Source organism: Petromyzon marinus, chromosome 55, assembly GCF_048934315.1.
Source record: "Petromyzon marinus isolate PM22_M1 ecotype Great Lakes invasive population chromosome 55, UKy_Petmar_22M1.pri1.0, whole genome shotgun sequence".
NCBI classification, from domain to species: Eukaryota; Metazoa; Chordata; class Hyperoartia; order Petromyzontiformes; family Petromyzontidae; genus Petromyzon; species Petromyzon marinus.
The window spans coordinates 12,230,682-12,257,426 of NC_133721.1; the positions used below are offsets into that span (position 1 = coordinate 12,230,682).

A 26,745-nucleotide genomic window follows, 5' to 3' on the forward strand; every position below is an offset into this window, starting at 1 on the left:
CGAGGGTGGGGAGGGTGGCGCGTAGAGAGGAGCGCTGGTGGGAACGGGCTGGCCGCTATCAGTCGGCCCCATCTCCCAAGTTATCCTCACAAAGGCCCCCGTGTCGGGGAATACGGGAGGGGGGAGTGGCGAGGGAGGAGGTCTTCACGGTGTTGTGAAGCCGTGAAGACCCCCTGTCACAAACGGGTCTGTCCGATCGGATGACTCCGTCGACTCTTCTCAGGCCGGCCTGACACATATCCCTCTCGTTGAGATCGCGATTGTGATATTGATGCTCATCAGAGGCGCACCCCGAGGATCAGCTGAGCCCCCCCCCCCGCCCCTTCCCTCCCCCAACATCCACCACCTGCATTTCCCGCCAGCCTCGGCTAACATCAGTGGCCGGCAAGATCTGACACGATGTTGGGTCTCCCCCCTGGGGTTGTAGGGTTACCACCTGCCCTGGATTGACCCGGACAGTCCGGGAACTGGCAGGGAGTTGTTTTGCACCGAGAGTCTAGTGGTGGTTTTGTGTTGAATCATCTGAACGGGACGATGTAGCCAGGGTTTGATGATAAACTAAAGTATTTATTTTATTTTACCATCTAAGGCCCACTGAGCTATGTGGCTTTTTTGCAGAAGCGACCTGGCCACAAATGATAGCTCAACGAAGTGTGGTAAATTATAGCAACAGCTCAATACCTTAATCGCGTGATGTTGATTCTAAATGTGGAGAGAAAAACCGGAGGACCCTAAGAAAAATCCACGCGAACACGGGGGGAGAGAGAGAGACACGCAAACTCCAAATATACAGAAGCAGGTGTTAGGCTCGGGATCGAACCTACGACCACCTGCCCACCAGGCGAGGTAGTTAACATCTCCTAGCCACCGTAATGATGATTAGAGAGAGACACGCAAACTCCAAATATACAGCAGCAGGCGTTAGGGTCGGGATCGAACCTACGACCACCTGCACACCAGGCGAGGTAGTTAACATCTCCTAGCCACCGTGATGATGATAAGAGAGACGCAACTCCAAATATACAGCAGCAGGCGTTAGGGTCGGGATCGAACCCATGACCACCTGCACACCAGGCGAGGTTGTTAACATCTCATAGCCACCGTGGCACCCCTAGACTGATAAATGTCCGCGTTTTGTGATGTGGAAAATGTGCCAACTCTAGAGTCCCCTCCCCCCCCAGTTCATGCACCAACCCACACCACACTAACCACCGTGGTGAAGTATGGTCAAATAGGCATGCGTAGGGGTGGGGCCTTATTCCAACAATGTATTGACAAAGAGGCTGAGGATCATTATTATTATTTTAATGCATTTACTGTTCCAATAATATCGTTACCTTCCAGTTCGAGGCCACGTGAATGTCATCCTCTCTCCCTCTCTGTCATGAGAATGTTTCTTTTATTTAAAAACTTTCGATCGCTCGCTCATTCGTAGCGCTCGTCTCGCGATGTTCCGTGGACATCCTCGCAGATATTCCGCCGCTGCCTCTTCACCGCAACGGACGGAAATGTCTCGCGTTCGATGCAGGCGACGGGGAACGGTAGTGGAGCGACGCTCACAACGACGAGCGGAGCTCCGGGCGTCTATAACGCGCAGGGAGCTTGGCACAGTGGCGAGCACGGGCGGGTGGCGGTGCAGTCGCCAGCGTAGCTCAGTCAGTCGACTCGTGACACCTGCAGGGTCTGCCCCGTGACCTCCTGCCGGCGAGCCTTTTGGCACTTCACGTGACCTCGAAGTGCACCTGGCCTGGCACAAGCACCGTGGTGACGTCGCCGCCACTTAGTAGTGAAGGGCGGTGGTTGTTGTTGATGATTTTGGTGGTGGTGGTGGTTGTGGCGCAGTAGTGACACTAGCGCCTCAAAGCAAGAAGCGCCTGAGTTCGATTTTCAACTCTGGCGTCTGTCTGTGTAGAATCTGAATGTTCTCCCTGTTCTGTAGAGAGTGAGGGCGTGAGTGTAGGGGGAGCCGTGGCGCAGCGGTTAGGGGGCTGCGCTTTGTACCTTGCGACCCGGGTTCGATTCCAGCTCACGGTTACTAACGACGGTGACAATGTTCTGAACCAGCCCTGTACCTCCCCTAGGTCGACTCAGCCTGAAATGTTTTACCTGGTGCGATGTGTAAACTCGAGAGATAAATGCGGCCGGGCGAGGTGCTGGCCAACCCACCCCCTCGTGTGCCGTGCCAGACTTCATAGATGCTGCTCGCGTAACAGCCCATGCCCCAGAAGTCCGCTGAGGCTTTACGGGAGATCTTTGCCTTTGTTCGTGAGTGCAGTTCGTATGATCTCGCCTTGTTCTGCGTGGCCTTCCTCGGGGCTCCATCGTTAAGAAAACTCACGGTGTTGATAACAACAACAACGACAACACCAAACAAACTAACATCCCATGACTCGGTTGGGATTACTGGCGGAGACAGCAGCAGCAGCAACATCGCCCTCCTACCGCCAACAACCAGGGCAGGACCCTCCTCAAATAGCTAGGATTGTCCTGGAGTAGGCAAAATATTTTGTTTATTAATCATCGTCGTCGTCGTCGTCATCATCGCACCGATCATCGATCCGTTCCGCATCCGCGTGAAAATGGCTCCCTCTCCTCCTGCTCCTCCTGCTCCTCCTGCTCCTACTGCTGCTCCCTCTCCTCCTGCTCCTCCTGCTCCTCCTGCTCCTACTGCTGCTCCCTCTCCTCCTCCTCCTCCTACTGCTGCTCCCTCTCCTCCTCCTCCTCCTGCTCCTACTGCTGCTGATCCTCCTGCTGCTCCCTCTCCTCCTGCTCCTCCTGCTCCTACTGCTGCTCATTCTCCTGCTGCTCCCTCTCCTGCTGCTCCTGCTGCTGCTGATCCTCCTGCTGCTCCTCCTCCTCCTGCTCCTCCTCCTGCTCCTACTGCTGCTCATTCTCCTGCTGCTCCTGCTGCTGCTGATCCTCCTGCTGCTCCTCCTCTTGCTGCTCCTTCTCCTGCTCCTCCTCCTGCTCCTACTGCTGCTCATTCTCCTGCTCCTCCTGCTCCTCCTCCTGCTCCTACTGCTGCTGCTCCTGCTCGCAGAAACGGCGTCGCTACCCCCCCCCCCCGCTACCCCCCACTCGGGGTGCCCCACTCGGCGCTCCCAAGCGCCTTGGATTCCAGCAGAGTAAGCGAAGCCCTCAACGGCGCCTTTCTTCCCCTCAACCCTCTCGCCGTCTTAATTAATGCAAAGCTCTTCTCGCTGTCTGGGGGTCTCCGCTCCGAGCGGCCCTGCCCCTTAACAAAGAGCCTCTCTTTGTCGGTGAACCCCCACCCCTCCTACTTCCCACCCCCTCTACCCCCCCCCCATCGTCCGCGTACGAGTCACGTGCTGCTCATGTGACTCGCAAAAGGCTGTCTCCTCCTCCACCTCCTCCAACTCCTCCTCGTGTCCCTTGTCGGTGAGGTCATCCACTCGGCATCATCTCAGTCCCCGGGGTGGTGGCGCAAAACCCCGCAGTGGGTGCGATTATTCGCCGCCCCCCCCCGCGCCGCCCCCCCCCTCCCCCCGACTTTGAGGCCCCCGGAAATTGTGGTTTTGTTGATATTCAGTGGAGAAAATAACTTTGAAATGTTGTTTTTATTGTTTATAAATGTAGGGCCCTGTTTTGAAAGATTTATATTTCGGACCCCCCCCCCATCCATTCATCCAGCCCCCGTTCTACCCCCTGCCCCCCCCTCACCCAACCCCTCACCCTACCCCTTGCCCCCTTGGGAAGTTTCTGTTTCCGCCTTTGACACTGCTTAGTCACCTTGATGAGGGGGGGGGGGGGAATTTCCGAAACATCAATCTCTAGCGTTTGAGGTCAGCCATGGTCAATCCACTGCTGGATGATGAATGATGAAGGCCTCCCCGAAAGCGGCCACCGCCGCTGCCACCAATCATAGACCTTGCGATGCAACCATCTGCCCCAGCAACCTGAAGATGATCTCATCACTCCGTCTCCTCGCTGTGACCGTCCCACGTCTTCTCGTGGGTTTTCGTGGGTGGGTTTATATGGGGGGGGGGGGGGCGGGGTTATACGGGTGGTTTTATATGGCTGGGTTTATACGGCTGGGTTTATATGAGTGGGTTTATACAGGTGGGTTTATACAGCTGGGTTTATACAGCTGGGTTTATACGGCTGGGTTTATACGGGTGGGTTTATACGGGTGGTTTATACGGGTGGGTTGATACGGGTGGGTTTATATGGGTGGGTTTATACGCGTGGGTTTATACGGGTGGGTTCATACGGGTGGGTTCATACGGGTGGGTTTATACGGGTGGGATTATACGGGTGGGTTTATACGGGTGGGTTTATACGGGTGGGTTTATACGGGTGGGTTCATACGGGCGGGTTTATACGTCTGGGTTTATACGGGTGGGTTCACGTGGATGGGTTTATACAGGTGGGTTTATACGGCTGGGTTTATACGGGTGGGTTTATGCGGGTGGGTTTATATGGGTGGGTTGAAACGGCTGGGTTTATACGGGTGGGTTCATACGGGTGGGTTCATATGGTTGCGATACTCATGTGTGCGTGCCTGCCGTTGCTGTGATTTGCTTAACCGCGGTGTTTAACCACGCAGCAAGCACATCATCACGAGCAGCAGTCGTCATCACGCGCCGTGAGCGACGGTGCTCTATAGATATAAAGATGCAATTTAGATGTCGGTGAGATGGTTTAAGTTGGGCCGTGACGCCGGCACGGCCCAGCCTACCGCTCGTTTCCCACGCAATCACGGGACCTTAATGGCCCACTGTGAAGTCGACGGTACGGATCTTTTCTAATGTCTGGGTTTGGCACGCACCATCTCAGTGATGACCAGCCCATGGTTGTGGTTTGGCACGCACCATCTCAGTGATGACCAGGGTGGTCGCTAAGCGCCAAGCGACGTGCGCGCTACCTTTGGGTGCCGCGTCACCGCCGCGTGCACAGCTTGCACACGTGTGTCCAACGTGTGTGTCCAACATGTGTCTAACATGTGTGTCCAAAGTGTGTATCCAATGTGTTTCTAACATGTGTGTCCAACGTGTGTCCAACGTGTGTCCAATGTGTGTGTCCAATGTGTTTCTAACATGTGTGTCCAACGTGTGTCCAACATGTGTCCAAAGTGTGTGTCCAACATGTGTCTAACATGTGTGTCCAAAGTGTGTGTCCAATGTGTTTCTAACATGTGTGCCCAACGTGTGTCCAACGTGTGTCCAATGTGTGTGTCCAATGTGTTTCTAACATGTGTGTCCAACGTGTGTCCAACATGTGTCCAACGTGTGTGTCCAACGTGTGTCTAACGTGTCCAATATATATGTGTGTCCAACTGTGATACGTGTATTAGTATGGTATCGTGTTACTTTATATATGATGTTTCTTATTTTACCAGGTAAGGCCAACTGAGCCACGTAGCTTTTTTTTTCAGAAGCGACCTGGCCATCACAAATTGATGGCTCAACGAAGTGCCTCTTCACGTGGAAATACTTCGCATCCAAATACTCTAAACGCGTGATGTTGACTGTGAATGTGGAGGGGAAAAACCGGAGGACCCGGAGAAGAATCGACACGTGTCTCTGCGGATAACGGGGCTCACTGCTGTCACTTACCGTCACGGTGACGCGCGTCATTGCGATGTATTTCGAAATCGAATCCATCCCAAATGCTCTCTCTCTCTGTCTCTCTTTCTGGACATCTTCTTTCTCCACTGTCTTAGGAACGATGTAAGAAAGAAAGAAAGAAGGAAAAATATCACCTAGGGAGTTCGCCGTTGTGGAGAAACAACAAAAGGTCCACCGCGTGACCGCAGTTCGCAGGAACGTGCCTCGGAGAGATGAATGGGAGCAGTGAGATGGCTCGCCGTGGAGCTCCCGAGAGGGCCCTCTCCACGTCTCCCCCCTTGCCTATACCCCCCCCCCCCCCCCCCACCGTGTGCCACGCTCTCGCCGTTGCGCGTGGCCGAGACGTCCGCGGTTACAAGAGGGGGGGGGCGGGGGGGTCGAGAGGGCGCCACGCCCAGGTGCTACGACCTCGTTCCCCGAGCCGAGGGCGGGCAGTGGGGGAGCTTCTCGCACCGAGGGGATACCGAGAAGGGGTCGCAAACCGCGGCAGCCAAAACCTCCGACACCACCGCTCGCTTCGACCGCTGCTGCTGCTGCTGCCACCACCGCCACCGCCACCAACCACCACCACTGTGATCGTGACCTCCCAACAGCCGCCAGCACCAGCCAGACGTGGAAGAGGCTTCGGAGATAGGTGAGAACCGGAACGCCCTTCACCCGTCCCCCCCTGGCCCTGACTTAGGAACCTCCGCCTCCCTTGGCATCTTACCGGCCTCTGCGCATGTACAGCCCTCTTTGTAAATCCACGGCTGTGTGAGGGCCTCGTTCCTTCGCTCACTCATTCAATTGCCAAGCCACCCAGTAACTTATCCATCCGTCAAACCCACTCGCTCACGCTCACCCATCGACCCACTCAATCATTCAGCCACTGGTCCACCGACCAGCATTGGCACTTGTCCCGGTTGCAGGAATTGATCGTGGACCGAGATCTGCCGCCGGTGGTGTTGCGTTCAACTTCATTGCAGGAGGCTGCAGCGCGGTTCTGAGGACAGACTAGGTGCTGGCTGAGAACGATGTTCGGTTTTGGGTGTGCAGTAGAACGGGTGGCGTGCCCGAAATGAGCCCCGAGGAGCTCCACCACACGGACCATCGTGGGAGTTGCGTGACGAAACATTTCACTTCGCTTGCCAGCGGTGCTGTTAGACGAAGGCGAGGGGGGGGGGGTCGTATACGTGAGAGAGCAGTACAGTGCAACAATGAATCTCGGATGCATGGGCCTTCTGCCGACCGCCACGCGGTACGCCCTCCTCCCCCGGTCTTGCCCCAGTCCGTTAGAGACGCTCCGTCAGTCGAGGTTTTGAGGGCTCGTCTGAAAATCACAAGTATCTTCTCTTGCGAATTTGCCCATGTAAGGTGGTGGTGTTTTTTCCTCTCCGTTTCAATGTTAAGGGCCTATCCTGGGATCGTGTTGTAAAGCCCTGTGAGTCCTGGTGTGAATGTCGCCATATATTCAACTTTTTATCTTTTTATTCGGTGCAATTGTGAACAACAGCCGTACCAGACATGAGTACATCTAATCGGCGTAATCATTGAGTTCACTGCGACTCAAAGACTCAGTCCCTACGAAACGTGCGGTGACGTTAGGAGACGCCCCCACGTGCTGCTCGGCATTTGAAGGCCTGCAGACCAGAATCGGTGATCTCGCGAACAATGTGTTCAGTGGCGGCAGTTCCATGCTTGCTTGCTGACCTGTGACAGCCCGGCATGCGGTGTGGTCACTCGTTCAAGCACTGCGAAAGGCTCGAGGCTGCTTGCCTCTCTGACAGGGTCCAATGCGTTCCAGGTCACGCGGTGGTTTAGTGGCGTTTCAATTGCATGCGCCATTGATGTGACCAGCGCCACACCCCTAAGCCGCCTTTGTCTCCCCCGTGCCAACGTTTACGCACCACCGCACCAGCTGCCCGTTTAAGGCTAAGTTTACCTCCGGGCGGCCCAGCACCGGCTCAGATATTTGAGACCGATATTTAGCCGCGGCTAGGAAGTAAAACTCAGGTGACCAGGTTCAGAGCGCAATGCGCTAACGGTCGAACCGGTAACACTGCCACACACAGACGACAACAACAACACCCCCTGTTCGCCACGACGTGGCGGTGACTTCATCACGGCGCTTGTGCCAGGCTAGGTGCACCTTGAGGCCACGTGATGTGTCGAAGGCTCTTGTTGGTGCTACGACTGAGATGACCGGAAAATGCGCCACCTGTGCACAATAGATGTATATATACATACATATCTTGAATAGTTGACGTTTCGGGCAATGGTCCTTCCTCGTGGCAGCCATATGAATGATGATAGCAAAGACAAAGATCCCCCCGTGTAGCCTGAACAGACTGTTAGCGAGGACCTACGAAGGCCGGCACGGCACACGAGGTGGTGGGTGATTTTTGTCTCCCGAGTGGCGATACTTACACGTCGCACCAGGTACTCATTCGGGAGGCCCTGGGACCGGTTCAGATACTCACCGCTGGTCTTTAGCGGGAATCGTTCCCCGGTTGCCGAGTTTGTAGCACGCCAGCTACATTGTGTGGGTTTTTTGTTTGTTTTAGCTATGGGATTTAACCAGAGAACCCGGGAGGAAACCCATGCGGAACGGGCTGGGGCAGTGTGGAGAACAAAACCAATCCAGGGAGAAATTCCGCCGAGTCGGGATTGGAATCCGCGTGGTGTATGGCTGTGTCTATGTGCGGTGTGTTGAGCATCTGTTGAGTTCAATCACAGTTCCTATGATCACTGTTAAATTGTTTTTATCGCTTTATTTTGGTGATTTCGGAAACGTTTTGGTTTAGCCATGTTTGTTTGTTGTAGTTACAGAGTTAGACTGACAACTTTAATCTAAATTGTCTTATGGGTGTTATTGTTTGACTTGCATCCCACTGGGATTTTTGCACACAGCGTTGATATGCGGTGCTTTTTCTGGAAGACTTTGCTGGTTTTTCATGGATTTTTCTGCTGCCCGTAGTCTTAAGATGTTCCTTGTTCATGTTTTTGTTTGTTGCGGTTGCACCCGATTCAAGAGCCGCATGGCTCACAGGGCTTTACCTAATAAATTAAACTGAAACTGAAATGTGCGTGCCAAGTGTTACTACTGGGCGCGACCATTAACAAACCTCGCAAAGAGAGTCGCCCGAGTCGGGAATCGAACCCAGGTCCCTTCTTTGCCGTGTGTATGTCAAGGCCGGAGCCATGGAGTCATCATTGGGGGGGACCAAATCTTCCGGGGTGTTTGGTGGTCCCAACCCAGAAAAATATCTACATTTTAAAACTCACTTTCTGCCTAAAATATTTTAAAAAATTCACTAACACATGGGATGGTCTTTTATTTATTTTTTACAATAATATCTAATAGTGTATTGCTCTGTTTTTACTTTTTTACCATTTCTTGTTTCGTTGTATGTAATGGCAGAGATTAGGGTTTATAAAGTACAACCATAACCACAATCATATGAACAGAAATCTATGCATTGCTTTATATGAAGACAAGTTCAGATATTGTGGCCAATGTTTAGCAAATTGTTGTTTTTATTTGCATAGCATAGCAATTATTATTTTATAGCAATATATTGCAGGGGACATTTTGAGCATATTTGAATATTGATGGGGGGATGTGTCCCCCCCCCCAATATATATTATAATTACGGCCTTGGTGTATGTTGAGTAGCGAGTGCTCATGACCACTGCGGCCTCGTCTTCTGCCCTGAATCATTCCCCCGTTTGTCCCCCAACCGACCCCGCCCCGCCCCTCCGCTCACCCCCCCCCCACTCCCCCTCCAGTAAATTCTGGCGCTGATTAAGAAAACTGTTGGAATCCAATCGAGTCGGATGGTGGATGTCACCCTGCGGTAATGGAAATGTAAAGTCAGCATGATCGCTCTCAAAAGATAAAAAAAAAACTGAGCAACGCAAGAAATCGATAGCCCCGTGTGTCTCAGAGGAACGCGCGCGCCTCGCTCAGTGCGCCGCGGTGGCTACGAGATGTTAACTCCCTCGCCTGGTATACAGGAGGTCGTGAGTTCGATCCCGACCCTGACCCCTGCTGCTGTATATTTGGAGTTTGTATTTCTCTCTCTCTCTCATCATCATCACGGTGGCTAGGAGATGTTAACTACCTCGCCTGGTATACAGGAGATCGTGAGTTCGATCCCGACCCTGACCCCTGCTGCTGTATATTTGGAGTTTGTATTTCTCCCTCTCATCATCATCACGGTGGCTAGGAGATGTTAACTACCTCGCCTGGTATACAGGAGATCGTGAGTTCGATCCCGACCCTGACGCCTGCTGTATATTTGGAGTTTGTATTTCTCCCTCTCATCATCATCACGGTGGCTCAGAGATGTTAACTACCTCGCCTAGTATGCAGGAGGTCGTGAGTTCGATCCCGACCCTGACGCCTGCTGTGTATTTGGAGTTTACATGTTTTCCCCGTGGTCGCGTGGATTTTTCTCCCCCGGTTTTTCCCTCCACGTTTTAGAATCACCGTGTGTTTTAGAGTATTGGCCGCTATACGTTTACACGTCATGATAAGCCACTTATTTGAGCTTTCATTTCTTAGCAAGGTCGCTTCTGAAAAATATCTACATGGCTCAGTGGGGCCTTGCCAGGTAAAATAAAAATCGTTAAAATATTTCGTTTTAGTGTCCAGCTACGGCCATCAACGCGACGCACGGCATTCTGGGAGCGCGACATTTAAACAGCATCGATTTCAAATCAAGCGAACTCTGAACCGGTTTCGACCTCCCGTTGTCTCATCAGCAGAGAGTCAGGCTGGCTTGAATCAACGCCTGTGAGCTGCGGATCTTACGGGCGACGGACAGGCAAGGCGTAGTTCGACTCACCCGCAGATCACTAGGGGCTCGGAGTTTAGTGCGCTAACCGCTGCACCACCGTTCCAACCCCAGGCAGTCCCCTCTCCGCTCGATTGCGTCCGAGTGAGAGAGACTCGCAGCCAATCACAGCACTGGAGGAGGGGGGGGGTGGCAGCCGTCAAGCACAACGCAATCTCTGTCGTGCGCGTCTCTTTCATCGGTTCAGTTTATTTTGAAGTAGCCTGTGAGCTAAGAAGCCATGGCATCGGGTTTCATCAACAACCGCGTGGTCGGTTCCCTGGCAAACACAACGTGTCGTGAACCTCGCCAGCCACTCCCATTCCCTATCATCGCCCTTCCTTGCCCTCCCCAACACTGAAAATCCATCATCCCCTTTGCACATCAGCCAATTAGTAATGTACCATTTGTAATTGCTCGTGAAGCGCTTTGACAAAAGCGCCGTGGAAGATCATAGGCAAGATACGGTGTCGGCGGAAAAATTAAAATTTTAAATAAATAGGTCATTGAGACAAAACATGGCTACAAAGCACATAATGTGGAGTATATTACAAAGTTATATTTTAAATATTAAAAAAGTGAGGATGTTGGTGAAAGAATGTATTGCAAATAAGGCATACAAACTCAAATGGTACAACAGTTTCCCTGAGTAACAATAATAATTACAGCAATTGCGATATTGCACCGAGTAAAATAATGCAGCATCTTTATAAAACAACAACAATCATGGTGATGATGCTGATGATGCTGATAATCGTGATGATGATGCTGATGATGGTGATGATGCTAATGATGGTGATGATGGTGATGATGCTGATGATGGTGATGATGGTGATGATGCTGATGATGATGGTGATGATGCTGATGATGGTGATGATGCTGATGATGGTGATGATGCTGATGATGCTGATGATGGTAATGATGCTGATGATGCTGATGATGGTGATGATGGTGATGATGCTGCTGATGGTGATGATGCTGATGATGGTGATGATGGTGATGATGCAGATAATGCTGATGATGCTGATGATGGTGATGATGCTGATGATACTGCTGATGGTGATGATGCTGATGATGGTGATGATGCTGATGATGCTGATGATGCAGATGATGCAGATGATGGTGATGATGCTGATGATGGTGATGATGGTGATGATGATGCCCCGAGTCTCCAGGGGGGCGGCGGGGGAGGGGCCTGCGATCAATGGCCAGAGCGCTTCTCTGTTTAAACTACCCCATTGGCAGCCAAGAGCGCATCGTCACAACAACAACAACAGCAGGATGAAGTGGATGCGGCTGGCGCTCGGCTGAAGAGGGAGCCGCCCTCACTGAGCATTCGGTGGTCACGAGTGTCAAAAATGCAGCCAATCGGAAGAGGAGGTGGAAGAGGAGGTGTAGGAGGAGGTGTAGGAGGTGGTGGAAGAGGAGATGTAGGAGAAGTAGCAGGAGGAGGTGCAGGAAGAGGAGGTGTATGAGGTGTAGGAGGAGGTGGAAGAGGAGGTGTAGGAGGAGGTGGAAGAGGAAGTGTAGGAGGAGGTGTAGGAGGAGGTGCAGGAGGAGGTGTAGGAGGAGGTGTAGGAGGAGGTGGAGGAGGTGTAGGAGGAAGTGGAGGAGGAGGTGTAGGAGGAGGTGCATGAGGTGTATGAGGAGGTGGAAGAGGAGGTGTAGGAGGAGGTGTAGGAGGAGGTGCAGGAGGAGGTGTAGGAGGAGGTGTAGGAGGAGGTGGAGGAGGAGGTGTATGAGGAGGTGGAAGAGGACGTGTAGGAGGAGGTGTAGGAGGAGGTGCAGGAGGAGGTGTAGGAGGAGGTGTAGGAGGAGGTGGAGGAGGAGGTGTAGGAGGAGGTGGAGGAGGAGGTGTAGGAGGAGGTGCATGAGGTGTAGGAGGAGGTGTAGGAGGAGGTGTAGGAGGAGGTGCAGGAGGAGTTGCAGGAGGAGGTGTAGGAGGAGGTGCAGGAGGAGGTGTAGGAGGAGGTGCAGGAGGAGGTGTAGGAGGAGGTGTAGGAGGAGGTGGAAGAGGAGGTGGAAGAGGAGGTGTAGGAGGAGGTGGAGGAGGTTGTGGAGGAGGAGGTGTAGGAGGAGGTGGAAGAGGAGGTGGAAGAGGAGGTGTAGGAGGAGGTGTAGGAGGAGGTGGAAGAGGAGATGTAGGACGAGGTGGAGGAGGTGGAGGAGGAGGTGTAGGAGGAGGTGCATGAGGTGTATGAGGAGGTGTAGGAGGAGGACGAACCACGCATGCTCATTGGCTGAGCCCGGGTGCGTGACGTCACACAGCCCTAACGCGCCGTTAAGTAAGCAGGTGGTAAGTATGACAAATAAGAATTCTGTTTCATACCCTTTGTGGCAATCAAACAGGAGGTGTTAAGATGTTCAAACACCAAACTGAAACGTTTGCGCGGAATCGCGTCTGCATTAACCACACATACTTGCGGTGAACGTTCAAACAAAATATGCTCCGGTAACAACCCATACTCTAATCAAATACGCATTGTCTTTAATCAAAGTGATTGGTCTACTACACCAGAGACGGCAGCCTTCTTTAGAGCCTCGTCTCGCCACCAGTGCCAGACCAGAGAACGCCAAAAGGCGAACACCACAAAGGCAATGCACTATCACAGCATCCAAAGCACGGGTGAGCAGCTATTTCATTCACAGCTCAACCCGAGCGATACATGCTCTGGTAATATACTGTACATACAGGGGCGGAGCCAGGGGGGGTGACAGGGTAGACAATTGTCACCCCCGAAAAAAATATAAAAAATCGAAAATCTGAAACATTCTGCGTATAAGTGTACGACACTCGGTCTGGTGGACTCCGTGAAACTGCATTGTCAGAGTGTGTCGCCAACCGATGGCGTCTGGTTCAACAGCCTGACTCTCTAATCATTCTTGAAATTAAAATTTGTTGAATGTCACCCCGGGCTGAAAATCCTGTCTCCGCCCCTGTGTACATATATTATATAATAGATGCATATATTATTTAATATATGCATCTATCATCAGAGCATGTTTGCATCGTTAATGCAGACTTGATTCGCTGCAAAATGGATCTTATTTGATGTGTGAACATCGTTAACACCTCCTGTTTTATAGCCACAAAGGAGGCCGAGCGTAATTCGTATTTTTCATACTGTGATACTTCCAGAGAGAAAGGTGTCCCCACCACGAGGAGGCTACGGCGGGTCCCGCGTGCCTCGCAGGAGAATCACGACAGAGGGCTCTGCCCATTGAACGCGTTGCGTCCTCGGTGTGCACCTGGGGGGGGCTGGGAGGCTGGGGGGTGGGGGGCGCTCACTGCAACAGTCTCCACCAATTCCCCGACCGGTCACCGTAGAGCCGTGTGTTCCTTAACGGGCGCCTTTATTTGCTTTGATTGATTATTTTATTTTTCTTCTCCCAGTGGGAAATCTCAAGAAGGCTGCGTCATCCCTGGCTGAAGACTTGCCAAAAGTTGGCAGGAGGGTGGAGGGAGGCGGGGGGGGGGCTAGAACGCTGGTCGTGTGTGCCACCCAGCACGGCTTCTGTGTCCTGGGCCTCTGTGGCATATACAACACCTCCCCCAGGTCGACTCAGCCTCAAATGAGGAGCTGGTGCGGTGCGCGAATATCGCCGCTAGGCGGCCGGGCGTGGTGCTGGCCACCCACCCCCTCGTGTGCCGTGCCGGCCTTTATAGGTGCTCGCTAACAGCACTTGCCACAAATCGTATGTTAAGGCTATACGGGGCATCTTTGTCTCTGTCTCGTGGCACGGACCCTGCCGTTCAGATGTCATATCGCTTATAAAATAGCGTACTCGAATTGCCATTCGCAATCATACGTAATAATGGATCATACAAATCATGAGTTGTGCCGGAGTCTCTCCGAGATGTTGTTGGTCAATGTTGAAAGAAAAACAAAAACCACGTGCATCTCATCTCCATCGATATTTGAAAGGAGACACCCCCGGTGACAGCTGTCCCTCTGCATTGCACAACGTGACCTCGAGCAGAGCATACGTCTGCCAGCATGATTTCGTACGGTTGCCATTCACGACTTTATTGTAGCGCAAGGCAAGCAGGAAGGGAGCAGGCGCTGCTCTGTGGCACGCGGTCTGTAGCAGCCTCGCAGTAGGGGGAGAGGATCGCTGCTCCGCGTGTGATCCCAAATGCGTAACTTGCGGTGTGGTCTTGATTTGAAGCTTTCGTGACTGCAGGAATCCATACTCTTTGGTTCTTTCGGTAAAGTCACGTAGGTTAGAAATAAATCAAACAAATCACGACGTTTCGATCGCAACACACATGACGAGGATCGCTTGTGTTGCCATAGAAACGTCGTGATTTGTTTTATTTTATTTCTAGCTACGTGACTTTACCGAAAGAACCAAATAGTCGTGGTGTGATGTTTCACATTTTCCAAAACGTGGCCCGTTTTGAATGACTTCACGGGATCTTTGGGCATCCACTACAAAACAGACGGCGCATGGCAGTATTGTAGTCGCTACCAGCAGGACTAGTCGTATTTTTTCAAGGTTGATGCAACGCACACCGAAGTGTTAACCAGGCCGACCTGCCGGATTCGAACCGCGAACCTCTGCAACAATACACCGCCTCACCTCCCCCCCCCCCCAAAACATCGCTTTTTAATCACGGAACGACGTGATTCTCCTCGGTGACTTCCACACCCGGTGTGAAGGTTTTCTGTTCGTTTTTTTTTCTCGCCAAGGGCAACCACTCGCCTCCCACTAGCGGCCTTTAATCAATTATTTCGGAACTTAATTTGGAAGGCCAGTGTATTCACGACAGCATCCATTACGAGCAGAAGCCGTAATTAAGTTCGTGCCATTATTATGTTTTGCGCAGGGACTCGCGTCAAATTGCAATCGGCGTTGGCGCGTCATTGCACCGCATGGAGGTTAAGACTCGTTAGTGGGAGCAGCGAGGTATCGGGTGAATCCTAATCGCGTTCACCGTTATCCTCGCACCGACGCCAGTTCACCCGCACCATTACAACTGCAAGCATGGTCATCATCATCATCGTCATCATCGTCGTCGTCGTCGCAGTGGTTGACGCTCGTGTCTCGAAGCAAGAAGGGCCTGAGTTCGATTCCGGACTCGGGCGTTCGAGCGCTCGCTCTATCCCTGCTCCACGTGACTTTCCTCCTGGTTCTCCGCTTTCATCCCAAGGCTAAAATAAGAACAACAAACGATACAATGTAACCGATGCTGGCAAATACATCTCAACGCTGTCACAAAAAAAAAAACGTATCCCTGAAAATTACTCAGTTGGGATCACACACCACACTGCAACGGCGACGTGGCATCACCCTCCTGAAACCTTTGAGGCTCGGTGAGGCCTTTCTGGGTAAACGTAGTCAATTATAATAATAATAATAATAATAGTAAAATAATTCCTTAGACATTCAACGATCCATCGATTCACGCATTAAAATCGATCGCTATTCACACGCTCGGTGCATCCAAATGTCCACGTAAGAATGTTCAACGAACCATCGACGTGACTTTACCGAGAGACCCAAGAATATGAATTCCTGCAGTCACGAAAGCTTTAAGTCAAGATTTAGTTTTAGTTGGCTGTGTTTAAGGAGCGTGAGAACTCAAGCGATAAGGGTAGATGCATCGCATGTGCCAGAGCGACTTGGGCCACCACAAACGATTGTAACAATGAAGCAAATAGCGATCAGCTCACAAAACACAACCGATTAGAGATCAGATGAATATTGATATTGTACAGCTCCACTGGGGATTCTAACCCAGGATCTCCTGTTTAATGTCATTTTTGAAACTCATAGTTTTCCGGTCTGCACTACTGAATTGTTATTCTGTTATGATGAGTTTTCCTCATCATTAATTTACAGATTTGATAACCAAAAAAACAAAGATAAAGATCCCCGTATAGCCTTAACATAATATTTGGGGCCAGTGCTGTTGGCGAACACCTCTGAAGGCTGGCATGCCACACGAGGGGGTGGGTGGCCAGCACCACGCTCGGCCGTCTTTGTCTCCCGAGTGGCGATGCCTACTACACACCGCACCAGGTTCTCATTTGAAGCTTAACCGACTAAGGGGAGGAGCAGGAACGGTTCAGATATTCGTCACTTGTGCTGGTGGCAGTGAGCGGGAATGGAACTGTGGTCGTAGCCGGGTTCGTAGTGGAGCGCGCTAACCACTGCACCACCGCTCCCCATTTGATAAACAGACAAGCCCACACACACACAGCAGAACCGCCTATACAATTGGTCAATAATAATAATCATAATCTTTATTTATAGAGTGCCTTTCATTCTAAAAGGCTCAAGGCACTTCACACAACGTTACGGAAAAACAAACATTTACGAAGACAAATGTTGTGCAAACGTCTCATGAAGTATATTTAAAATACAAAATACATGAAAGAGGAGAGAAAGCAAACAGAATAGTAAGGCAATCTTGAGACGCTGGAATAAAAGTCGCAAGGGTAAACTTATGAACATAGCCAGAGCGGGGATTACAAAACTACATTTTCTACGTTTTCTGAATTAAACAAATGATATATCTGGCGATGCTGCTGCTGAATTGGCAGTTGTGCATAAGCATAGCCAACAATAACACTGTGACCTTAACAAATAAAACAATGATATAATAGGGGACGTTTCAGGCAACGACCGCCCCTTCACTGCACGTACATCATGCTAGTGTCGTATGCAGCATGACGCTATGAAGGGCCTTTGCCCGAAACGTCGCCAATTATATATGTTGTTCATATCAAGGCCACACACGCACGCGCGCGCACAGGCAGACAAACGGTGTCCTCGACTGTAACACTGAGTTCGCTTTCTTCGCTAGGATGGTCGAGGGGGCCGCTTTTAATGACCATAGCTAAAATACGGAAAATAAAAATAACACAAATTCAACTCAATGAACGCATTTGCGGGAGCAATCAAAAACTCATCGACTTTGAAATCCAATCAAATGCCCTTGCAACGCAGGTTGGATTGGGTCAATTTACTTTTATTGGTGCCAAGCACGGCAAGCCCTCGCTTAACACGGTTTCTCTCAGGAGCGCACCCACTGCTCCCGCGTTAAACGAGGACTTTACTCTCCACAATGTCGTCCGTACCCGCGTGCCCCTTCAATGCCGCTGAAGTCCTGTGGACACAGATCCTCTTGGCGTTCCCAGGTCACAGGGAGGACTTGGCACGAGATGTTTCACGCGTGACCCACAGACTCTGGACCTCTGTCCGGCGGGATCTCAGCATCTCCGAGTCTGTGGGCATTTTTCATAGATCGTCTCTAATCTTATCCACACGCTTTTCTCTCCAAAAATCTCTCCCCGCTCTTCGCCCAACAGGTTCCCATGGCGTCCCGCGACGGGCTCATCGTCCTCATCCTGCTGCACGGCATTCTGGGGAAGCACTGCACCGTGGGTAAATCCTCGCTGCCGCCATCCTCCCCGGGCGTGCCGCGGCTGCTCCACGGCAACGGCGACCTCGGTAACCAAGGCAACGGCGGCGACCACGGTGACCGCGGCAACGGCGACCTCGGTAAGCAAGGCAACGGCGGCGACCACGGTGACCGCGGCAACGGCGACCAAGGTAACCACGGCAACGGGGACCAAGGCGACCACGGTGGCCACGGCAACGGCGACCACGGTGGCCACGGCAACGGCGACCAAGGTGGCCACGGCAACGGCGACCACGGTGACCACGGCAACGGCGACCACGGTGACCACGGCAACGGCGACCGCGGTAACGGCGACCACGGTGACCACGGCAACGGCGACCAAGGTGGCCACGGCAACGGCGACCAAGGTGGCCACGGCAACGTCAACCGAGATGGACCGCCGGCTCGGCACGATTCTTCTTCTGCCGGCACTGGTGCCCGAGCCAAACGGCACGAAGCGTCCGAGTCCACGGGATCACCCCGTGACGGAGCCGGCGGCGGTGCCAATAGAGGAGGGGGAGGAGGAGGTTCGACGCCCGGTTCGTTCAAGGAGGTGATCGACGTGGATGACAGCTTCGAGCAGCTCGGAGGGAACTGCTGCGACTGCTTCACCCTGCTGGAAGGGGCGCAGGGCAGGAAGGGAGAGAGGGGCGACAGAGGTACGGTGGTGGTTGATGGTGGTGGTGGTGGTAGTGTCGGGAGCGGTGGTGCAGCGGTTAGCGCGCTGCACTACGAACCTGGCGTACCGAGTTCGATTCCCGCTCACGGCCAACACCAGTGACGATTATCTGAGCCGGTCCTGGGCCTCCCCTAGGTCGACTCAGCCTCAAATGAGTACCTAGTACGATGTGTAAACACTGCCACTAGGGAGACAAAGGCGGCCGTGTGTGATACTGGTCACCCACCCTTTCGTGTGCCGTTCTGGCCTTCATAGGTGCTCGCTAACAGCACGTGCCCCAACCGTCTGGTATAGGCTTTGGTGGCGGTGGTGGTGATGAGTGGTGGTGATGAGTGGTGGTGATCAGCGGTGGTGATCAGTGGTGGTGATCAAGTGGTGGTGATCAGTGGTGGTGATCAGTTGGGCGCTGTAGACGGAACCAGTTGGTACCTCGAACTAGTTCAGGTATCGCTCGCCATTGATGTTAGCAGTGAGTGGGAATCAAAGTCATCGGGCACTGCACCACTCCTGTACTGTTTATTGTCGCAGTAAGTTTGGCGAATATAAATTTCAAACGTAATTTTATATATATACACAAGAAAGAAAAGCTCTAACACTGTGTGATGGAGCGACTACTTTGTCAAAAATAAAAAAGCTAAATTGCCATTCATACATTATTTATTCTTACAGGAACTTTCGCTGCGTGAAGGCTCCTGTGGAATCCTAAATGTACTGCGCGCATGCTACATGGGAGCTGGGGGGGGGGGGGTTCTTCCCCTTTCTCCTGCAGCCTGAATTTAAATGCCACTTCTTTAGTGCTTCACAACACCGCTCTCCCTCCTGAGCCATCACAGACTCGCCACTGGCATATCGCGCGGCGAAATGAAAGCGGGCGAGTTCCATGAGTGGCATTTTATACAAATACGAGGGGGTCGGTGACAGCAGCACGCCCGGCCGCCTTTGTCTCCCCAGTGGCGATGTTCACACACCACAGCGGTTACTCGTTTGAGGCTGAGTCGACCTAGGGGAGGCCCGGTGGTGGCCGTGAGCGGGAATCGAACTCGGGTCGCCGGGTTCGGAGCGAGGCGCGCTAACCACTACACTACAATGCGTTACGCTTCCACATGCACGGGTCACGTGACAGATTTGACGTCACAGCTCACTTGCCGTGCTAAAAATAAATGCATTATTGAGCCCCCCCCCCCACCCAAAAAAAAGTGTATTTTTATAATTTTTGCATAGTGTACAGTCTGGAAAGTACCCACATGGCAAATTTCAAGTTATTTGCTTGTTGGGAAGTACACTAAACATTTTGAACAGACACACATTCACAACTTTGCCTTTTATATATATGGAGATTAGGGGTAGCGAGTTTTGCTGGCTGGATTCACGGCTGCCTGGCTGGCACCTGGAGGGTAGGGCAGGGTGGAGGGAGGGGGGTTGTGTGTTCCCAGCAGGTTTGGGGGTACGCTGGAGGGGTGCACAAGGGAGGTGGAGTCCCAGTCGGGGGTCGGAGAGGGGTACCCCTCGTCGCACCGTCGCTTGAAGAGGGGTGCTTCCACAAGGCACGGTCACAATGACAATGCAGGCCTTTGTCAATCCACTGCTGGATGAGAGCCTTCCTGGGCAGCACGGGTTCTTGGGGATTTGTTCGACCGAGACCATTTCTCACCACACTGGTCAGCGTAGATTGGTGGTGGAGTGGAGGTGTTCTGGAGGGGGAATCCGGGTCCCGGTGAGGATATCACTCGCCACTGATGCTGGCCGTCGCCAGGTGGCTGTGATGTGACGCGTGCACTCGCGCGTTCCCCTGCTCCGTGCCGTCAGGGTTGCCCGGCGAGAAGGGCGAAGTTGGACACCAGGGGGAGCCCGGATTGGCCGCCCCCCCTGGAGCAGCTGGGCCCAAGGGTGAGACAGGTAATGCACAGACGGGTGGCTCACACTCGACAAGGAAGAACAACCAGGCAGACGCCTCACTCGCGCACAAACTCACTCACCCACCCACCCACAGACAACAACAACAACAACGGCATTCGCCACTAAGCGGCGGTGACGTCGCCACGGCGCTCGTGCCAGGCTACGTGCACGTTGAAGCCACGTGTAAGCGTCGAACGCCCGCCGGCAGGAGGTCACGGGGCAGACCCAGCAGGTGCCACGGGTCGACTGACTGCGATGAGCACCCACGGCCGGTGAGCGAGTGACCACAGTAACCACAGTAACCACAGTGAGCACAGTGAGCGCGAGTGCTGCGTGGACACAGCTTGCCTGCGAATCACCCCTCGCTGCCTTACCAACCTGGGGCAGATCGCAGGGCTCCCTCGGCAGCACGCGCAGCGGTGTCGGGGCCAAGCGCTGCCGTCCGATCGCGACGCTGATGCCGGTTTACTCAGAGCTCCGGCTATCAGAGAAGTACGGGCGAATCGGGGCAATCGCCCCGGGCCCCCCGCAGTTTGGGGGGGGGGGCGTCTCCGCGCTGTCTCAGATGTCATACTCTCGGTTTGGTTTGAAGGCCTCCGGGGGGCAGGGGGGGTGCACAAGGTGGGTGAGTTGCCCCCCCCCCCTCTCTCTGGACAATAGCCCTAGCCTCTGTGTTCCAATTCCCTCCCTCCCTTCCTCCTTCGCGGGACGGTCACCCACGCAGGGAACCCAGGAGAGCGAGGCGAGGATGGAGACCGTGGCCCCAGAGGAGCCCCCGGGGACAGGGCAATCAAAGGTACCGCACGGGGTCCCGCACTCCACCGCCTGTCGTTGCAGAGGTTCGCGGTTCGAATCGGGCGGGCCTCCCTGGTTAATACGGCGGGTGTATTAACCATCATGTATGCACTACGTATACGCGCACTGTCGGCTTTCTTGGTGAACGTTGCGCGATCGCTCAGCCGGAGCTGCTCGTGTGTCGATTAAAAGGTGACAAGGGCGACAGGGGGTCGTTGGGCCCGCCGGGCGACAGAGGGCAGAAGGGAGAGACGGGCGACAAGGGCAGCAGCGGCCCCAAGGGCGACCAGGGTCAGCGCGGGGTCGCGGGCCCTCCGGGCGAGCGGGCCAAACCGGCCGATAAGGGAGACAAGGGCGACCGCGGCGCGCAAGGAGAGCGCGGCCCCAAGGCCGAAGCGGGCCCCGAGGGCCGACCTGGCAGCGCGGGCCTCAAGGGGGACAAGGGGGACGCGGGCACGAGCGGCACGAAGGGTTCCAAGGGCGATCGAGGAGACGCGGGGCCGGCGGGGCCGACGGGACCCGCGGGGTCTCAGGGAGCCCCGAGCCCGCCGGGGTCGCGGGGCCCGGCGGGTCCCCAGGGCCTCCCGGGGCCCGCTGGTCCCCCGGGCTACGCGGGGGCCCCCGGGCAGCCCGGCCCGCCGGGCCCGCCGTCGCCGCCGCCGCCGCACAAGACGAAGCCGTCGCTGGAGAGCAACGAGGAGACGGAGGCGTGCGCCAAGGGGCTGTGCGGCGTGGGGCCCTGCGGCGGAGGTCCCTCGGGACCTCGCTCGGCCTTCAGCGCGAGCCTCTCCAAGGCGAACGCGTTCCCGGCGCGCGGCGCGCCCGTCCGGTTCACGCGCGTCCTCTACAACGGCCAGGGCCACTACAGCCCCGAGACGGGCAAGTTCACGTGCGTCGTGCCGGGCGTCTACTCCGTGTCGTACCACTTGACGGTGTGGAAGCGCTCCGTGAAGGTGGCGCTGTGTAAGAACGAGCGGCGCCTCGTGTCGTCGGGCGACGGCTTCGAGGACGGCGACCTCGACCAGGCGTCGCTCTCCACCGTGCTCGAGCTCGAGCGGGGCGACCAGGTGTGGCTCGAGGTGGTCGGCGGCTACAACGGCATCTACGCCGACGACGACGACGACTCCGTCTTCACGGGGCACCTGCTCTTCTCCGACTGCTGAGCGCCGTGCCGTGCGTACCCCCAACCCATCGTGCGCGTCCGACGGTGAGTTTGTTCGTTTTTGTTTTTCCTTCCCTCCTCCTTGCCACGCGGTCGACGATGATGACGGGTGATGATTTGTTTATTTCGTTTGCACCGAATCGGTGCGTTTTGGTGCTCGCGCCGATCTTGGAACGCGCGCACGGCTGTCGCGAAGGGAGGCGAGATGACCGGGGCAGTTTCACAGTTTGGGGGAGGGGAGCAGGAGTGGAGGAGGTGGGGGTGTGTGGTGATGATTGTTGCTATGTGCAATCACACGTGAATAATTGTTAGGGAAGTTGGACAAGCGATGCTGGCTTGCGGTGGCCTAAAAAAAAACACATGTAAACCATTTGTGCAGGAATTGGTGACCGGGCCGATACCATCAACTCACTGCACCCGAGAAGCAGTTCCTTAAATCACAGCAGCTCAGTCTACGTGAGTCCGCACGGGTCTATGTGTGAGTCACCGATGATGGGGCCGGGGTCATCAACTCACTGCACCTGAGAACGCACGCTTTAATCACACTCGGCTGAAAGATTAAACGTTGAACCCGGTGACTCGCTCATCTTCGCAGCAGCAGTAAGCAGCGACTTTCGGCTCAGCCATCGAACAAAGGAGGCGGCCATCGCATCGCGCCCTTTCAGATGCGCTTCTGCGGCCGTCTGGAACGCTCTTCCCTTCCGATACTAGAAAGCCACTGGAGCAACGCACTTTTCAATCACCAAGTTGGAAAACGAATTTCTTTAGGACTGCATGTTTGTTGCGTTCAGTTTGTTGTCCTTCCCCCGCATCTCCGATTAGTACGTTTGGCTACGTACGACGCGCAAGAAGTTCAACGTACATACTTCTCGGAGGCTACTGCCTCCGTATCCCTGACTCGGGACTCGCCGGGTCTCCTCTGCACTATGCAGCTGTAACTTTGGGGTGACGCGCCCTGGCCACGACCGAAAACGCGGCCGTCGCAATCAGCTCCGGCCGGTTTCGGTGAAAAAAGAGGCTCGCACGTGCACGCGCGCACTAAAATATTCCGCTCCGCGGTCAGACGATGATGTTGATGGTTATGATGATGATGACTCCACTCTTGCCATTTCAATATCGTATCGATTTGCGCAAACATCATTTCCCTCGTGCTAATTTCACCCGGGCCTTCCGTGACCCCTCTTTGAAACCTAATCAGTGGGTCGGGGCACTCATATTTTGCATGACTGATGCAATAGAAAATGAGGCGCACGCTAAATCTCGCAAGACGTTTATAGAAAACAATAATTCAATTATGGCCGTCGCGGCTCCCGGCGCGGTGGTCACGCCCGTGCATCGCAGCAACAAATGCCCTGAGTTCGATTCCCAAATGCGGCGACACCTTTTTGTGTAGAGTTTATACGTTCTCCCCGTGTTCTGCGGAGTGTGAGCGAGAGTGGGGAGCGGTGGCTTAGCGGTTAACGCACTGCGCTACGAACCCGGTGGGCCGAGTTCGAGTCCCTCTCACGGCCAACACCAGCGACAATGATCTGAACCGGCCCTCGGCTTCGCCTAGGTCGACTCAGCCTCCAATTAGTATCTGGTGTGGTGTAAACATCGGCAAGAGGGAGACAAAGGCGGCCGAGCGCGGTGTTGGCCATCCACCCCTTTGTGTGCCGTACCGGCCTTCATAGGTGCTACTCGCTAACAGCACTTGCCCAAAAAGTATGTTAAGGCTATACGGGGGATCTTTGTCTTGACTGTGTGAGTGTGTGGGTGAAATTGTTCTCCAGGTTCTCCGGTTTACTCCCATGGCTAAAATATTTTTAAAAAACTCTCAATCAATGTAACAGGAATTGGCCAAAACACCACGTTACTGAAAAATAACTCTGTTGGGATCACACATCAGCAGTAGCTGCAGTGGCTGCAGCAACATTGCTCGCCTACTGCGGAAAACTTGGCAGGACCCTCCTGAATACGAGTCTTGAGACTCGGTGAAACCCTCCTGGGCGAACTAGCTTAGCGATAATTATGATTTACATATTTTGGAAGCGCTTGCATTTTATTTAATTACCCATGTACTCGCTTTCCCCGGCATCTGTTAGTCAATCGCGCCGTCTTCTTCCTCTGAGGAGCAGATTGATGTGGTTTTAGAGCCATGGTTTCAATTGTTGTCTGGCGCAACGGGTAACAATAACGGTCGCTGCGTCGTGCGCTGCGCGGCGATGCCATGTGTCTGGCTGCGTCGGGTGGCGGAGGGGATTTACGACACAAAAATGTGGTCGGATCGTTACGTCGCGGCCGAACACGAAAAAGAGAATGCGTCACGAATCTTAATATTGGCCGCGGATTTTAATGGATTTGGGCCAGACATCCAAATGTAGGATCATGGAGCTTGGGCAATGGTTGTCTCTGGGTCTGGCTGCCTTCCCTCGTGTGTGTTATGAAACGTGTGAATCGCCGTTCTCCCTCTCTCTGAGAGTGAACAAAAAACAAACTGTGGGGCCATAATACAGGGGGTTTTTTTGGGTTAAATCGCGTAAATATTATAAATCGCGTAAATATTATAAATCGCGTAAATATTATAAATCGCGTAAATATTATATTTATGCGATCTAACCCAACAAAAAACCTGTATTATGAATTATATTAGTCACGAAAGCCTCCTACGTGTTAAACAAACTGTTGGGCATTAAACATTCTAAGTTATGAACGTGACCACGTGCTCAGCGTTCTAATTTGAGCGTGTGTTTCTCTTTGCAGGAGACTGTAAGTTCTTGGAGCTGAGTGATTCAAGAGCCGGGCGGGAGCTTCTCCACACGCACGCACGCACACACCCACCCGAGCGGACGCTCCCGACGGTGGTGGGATGTTCACTACCTCGCCCGGTATACAGAGGATCGTGGGTTCGATCGCGATCCTGACTCCTGTAAATTTGGAGTGTGTTTTTGTGCGTGTCTCTCTCGCTCCCCGTGGTCGCGTGGATTTTTTTTTCCGGGTGCTCCGGTTTGTCCCCTTCACATTGAAAATCAACGGCACGCGATTCGAGTATATTGGCTGCGAGAAAATGCCCACGTGATGATAAGCGGCCGTTCATAAGTGACTTTGGACGATTTTTGACCCCCCCCCTCCCCCTCGTCACACGGCGTCACAAAAAGTCAGACCCCCTCAAATATGACGTCACAAAGCTCTGCCCCCCCCGACCATATTTCCATTTTGAAAATAAATCATGCTTCAAATCGCTTTAAACTATTGCCTTTGTAGTGCGTATTTAATGTGGAGCTGCACTCTGATGTTGTAGGAGTGTTGGTATAACAATTCGTGTTGGTATAACAATTGTATATTTATTTAAAGTTGCGCATTTTGATGTGATGTCACATTTTTCAAACCCGCCCCTCGTCACACATCGTCACAAATGTCTGACCCCCCCCCCCCCCAGGTGCGTGACGTCATTTATGGACGGCCCCGAAGCCACTTCGGCGAGTTGTCATTTGTGATAGCCAGGTCGCGTCTGAAAAAGTTACATAGCTCAGTGGGCCTTCTCACCTGGTAACATCACAAATAAAGTTTAGTTTAGACATCGACAGCTGTGCTGTGCACGTGGGCACCCGAAGGGCTCAGGGCCTCACGGGTGACAGGTCGGTCACGTGACGTGACATTAGGCTCAGTGACGACAGGACCAGTCGGTCACGAGACGTTGAGCTCAGCGACGACGGGACCAGTCGGTCACGTGACGACGGGACCGATCGGTCACGTGACGTTAAGCTCAGTGACGACGAGACGGATCGGTCACGCGACGTCGTTCCAACCGCACGGTTTCCTTGCAACGCGATTGCGCCAATTACACACACACACAGTGTACATTCAACTCGCAGCGCTTGGTCTATGCTCAACCAGTGGATGAAGGAAGGCCTCGCTCATAGCGCTGTGTTACCCGGGGGGCCGCTTGTATGGCTGTAACCTCGGCACGTGGGTCACCGTGGGGGCCGGTAATAGTTTTGTTTTTTTTCTAAATCGGTAATGCTCCACACACACACACAACAAAAAAGGACGAAATCAACAACCCGGGTGGCGAGCCGGCTCCTTCCCCGCCCCCCCCCCACCGTGATCCCCTCTCTCCAAAGAGTCCGGCGTTGGTTGATCCCAGTCCAAGGGAGCAGATTCTCTCCCCACCACGCACCTCCGATTGATACGGTTGGCTACGTACGGTGCGAAAGAAGTTTAGCATACATACCTACGCACATTTCACAGTAGCAAGGGCCACAACTCTGCGGCTACTTTCACGGCGAGTAGCCGCTTCCGCGATGTCTCCTTCTCGGGCAGCCTCAGCGAGCATCGTGTGTCACTTGCGACGACGTCCGTCCAACGTTTGGCTTACGGAGGAAAGCTGCCGGCGCGCGGGGCGACCGGAGAACGCG

General features: G+C 53.6%; 1 protein-coding gene and 1 long non-coding RNA gene across 2 annotated transcripts; one reads left to right on the top strand and one right to left on the bottom strand.

Annotated features, from left to right (window-relative positions):
• The first annotated feature begins 5,888 nt into the window (after window positions 1-5,888).
• LOC116954475 (uncharacterized) lies at window positions 5,889-26,745 on the top strand. Its single transcript, XM_032975021.2, has 6 exons — window positions 5,889-6,222; window positions 17,725-18,475; window positions 20,302-20,391; window positions 21,116-21,187; window positions 21,379-22,393; window positions 25,091-26,745. The coding sequence occupies exons 2-5, from the start codon at window positions 17,731-17,733 to the stop codon at window positions 22,347-22,349; spliced, it is 1,878 nt and encodes a 625-aa protein (XP_032830912.1). The 5' UTR covers window positions 5,889-6,222; window positions 17,725-17,730; the 3' UTR covers window positions 22,350-22,393; window positions 25,091-26,745.
• LOC142905628 (uncharacterized) lies at window positions 16,635-20,306 on the bottom strand. The gene is made up of 2 exons (XR_012929655.1): window positions 20,147-20,306; window positions 16,635-18,432 (listed from the first exon to the last, which is right to left on the bottom strand). It is a non-coding gene; the product is annotated as an uncharacterized LOC142905628 (long non-coding RNA).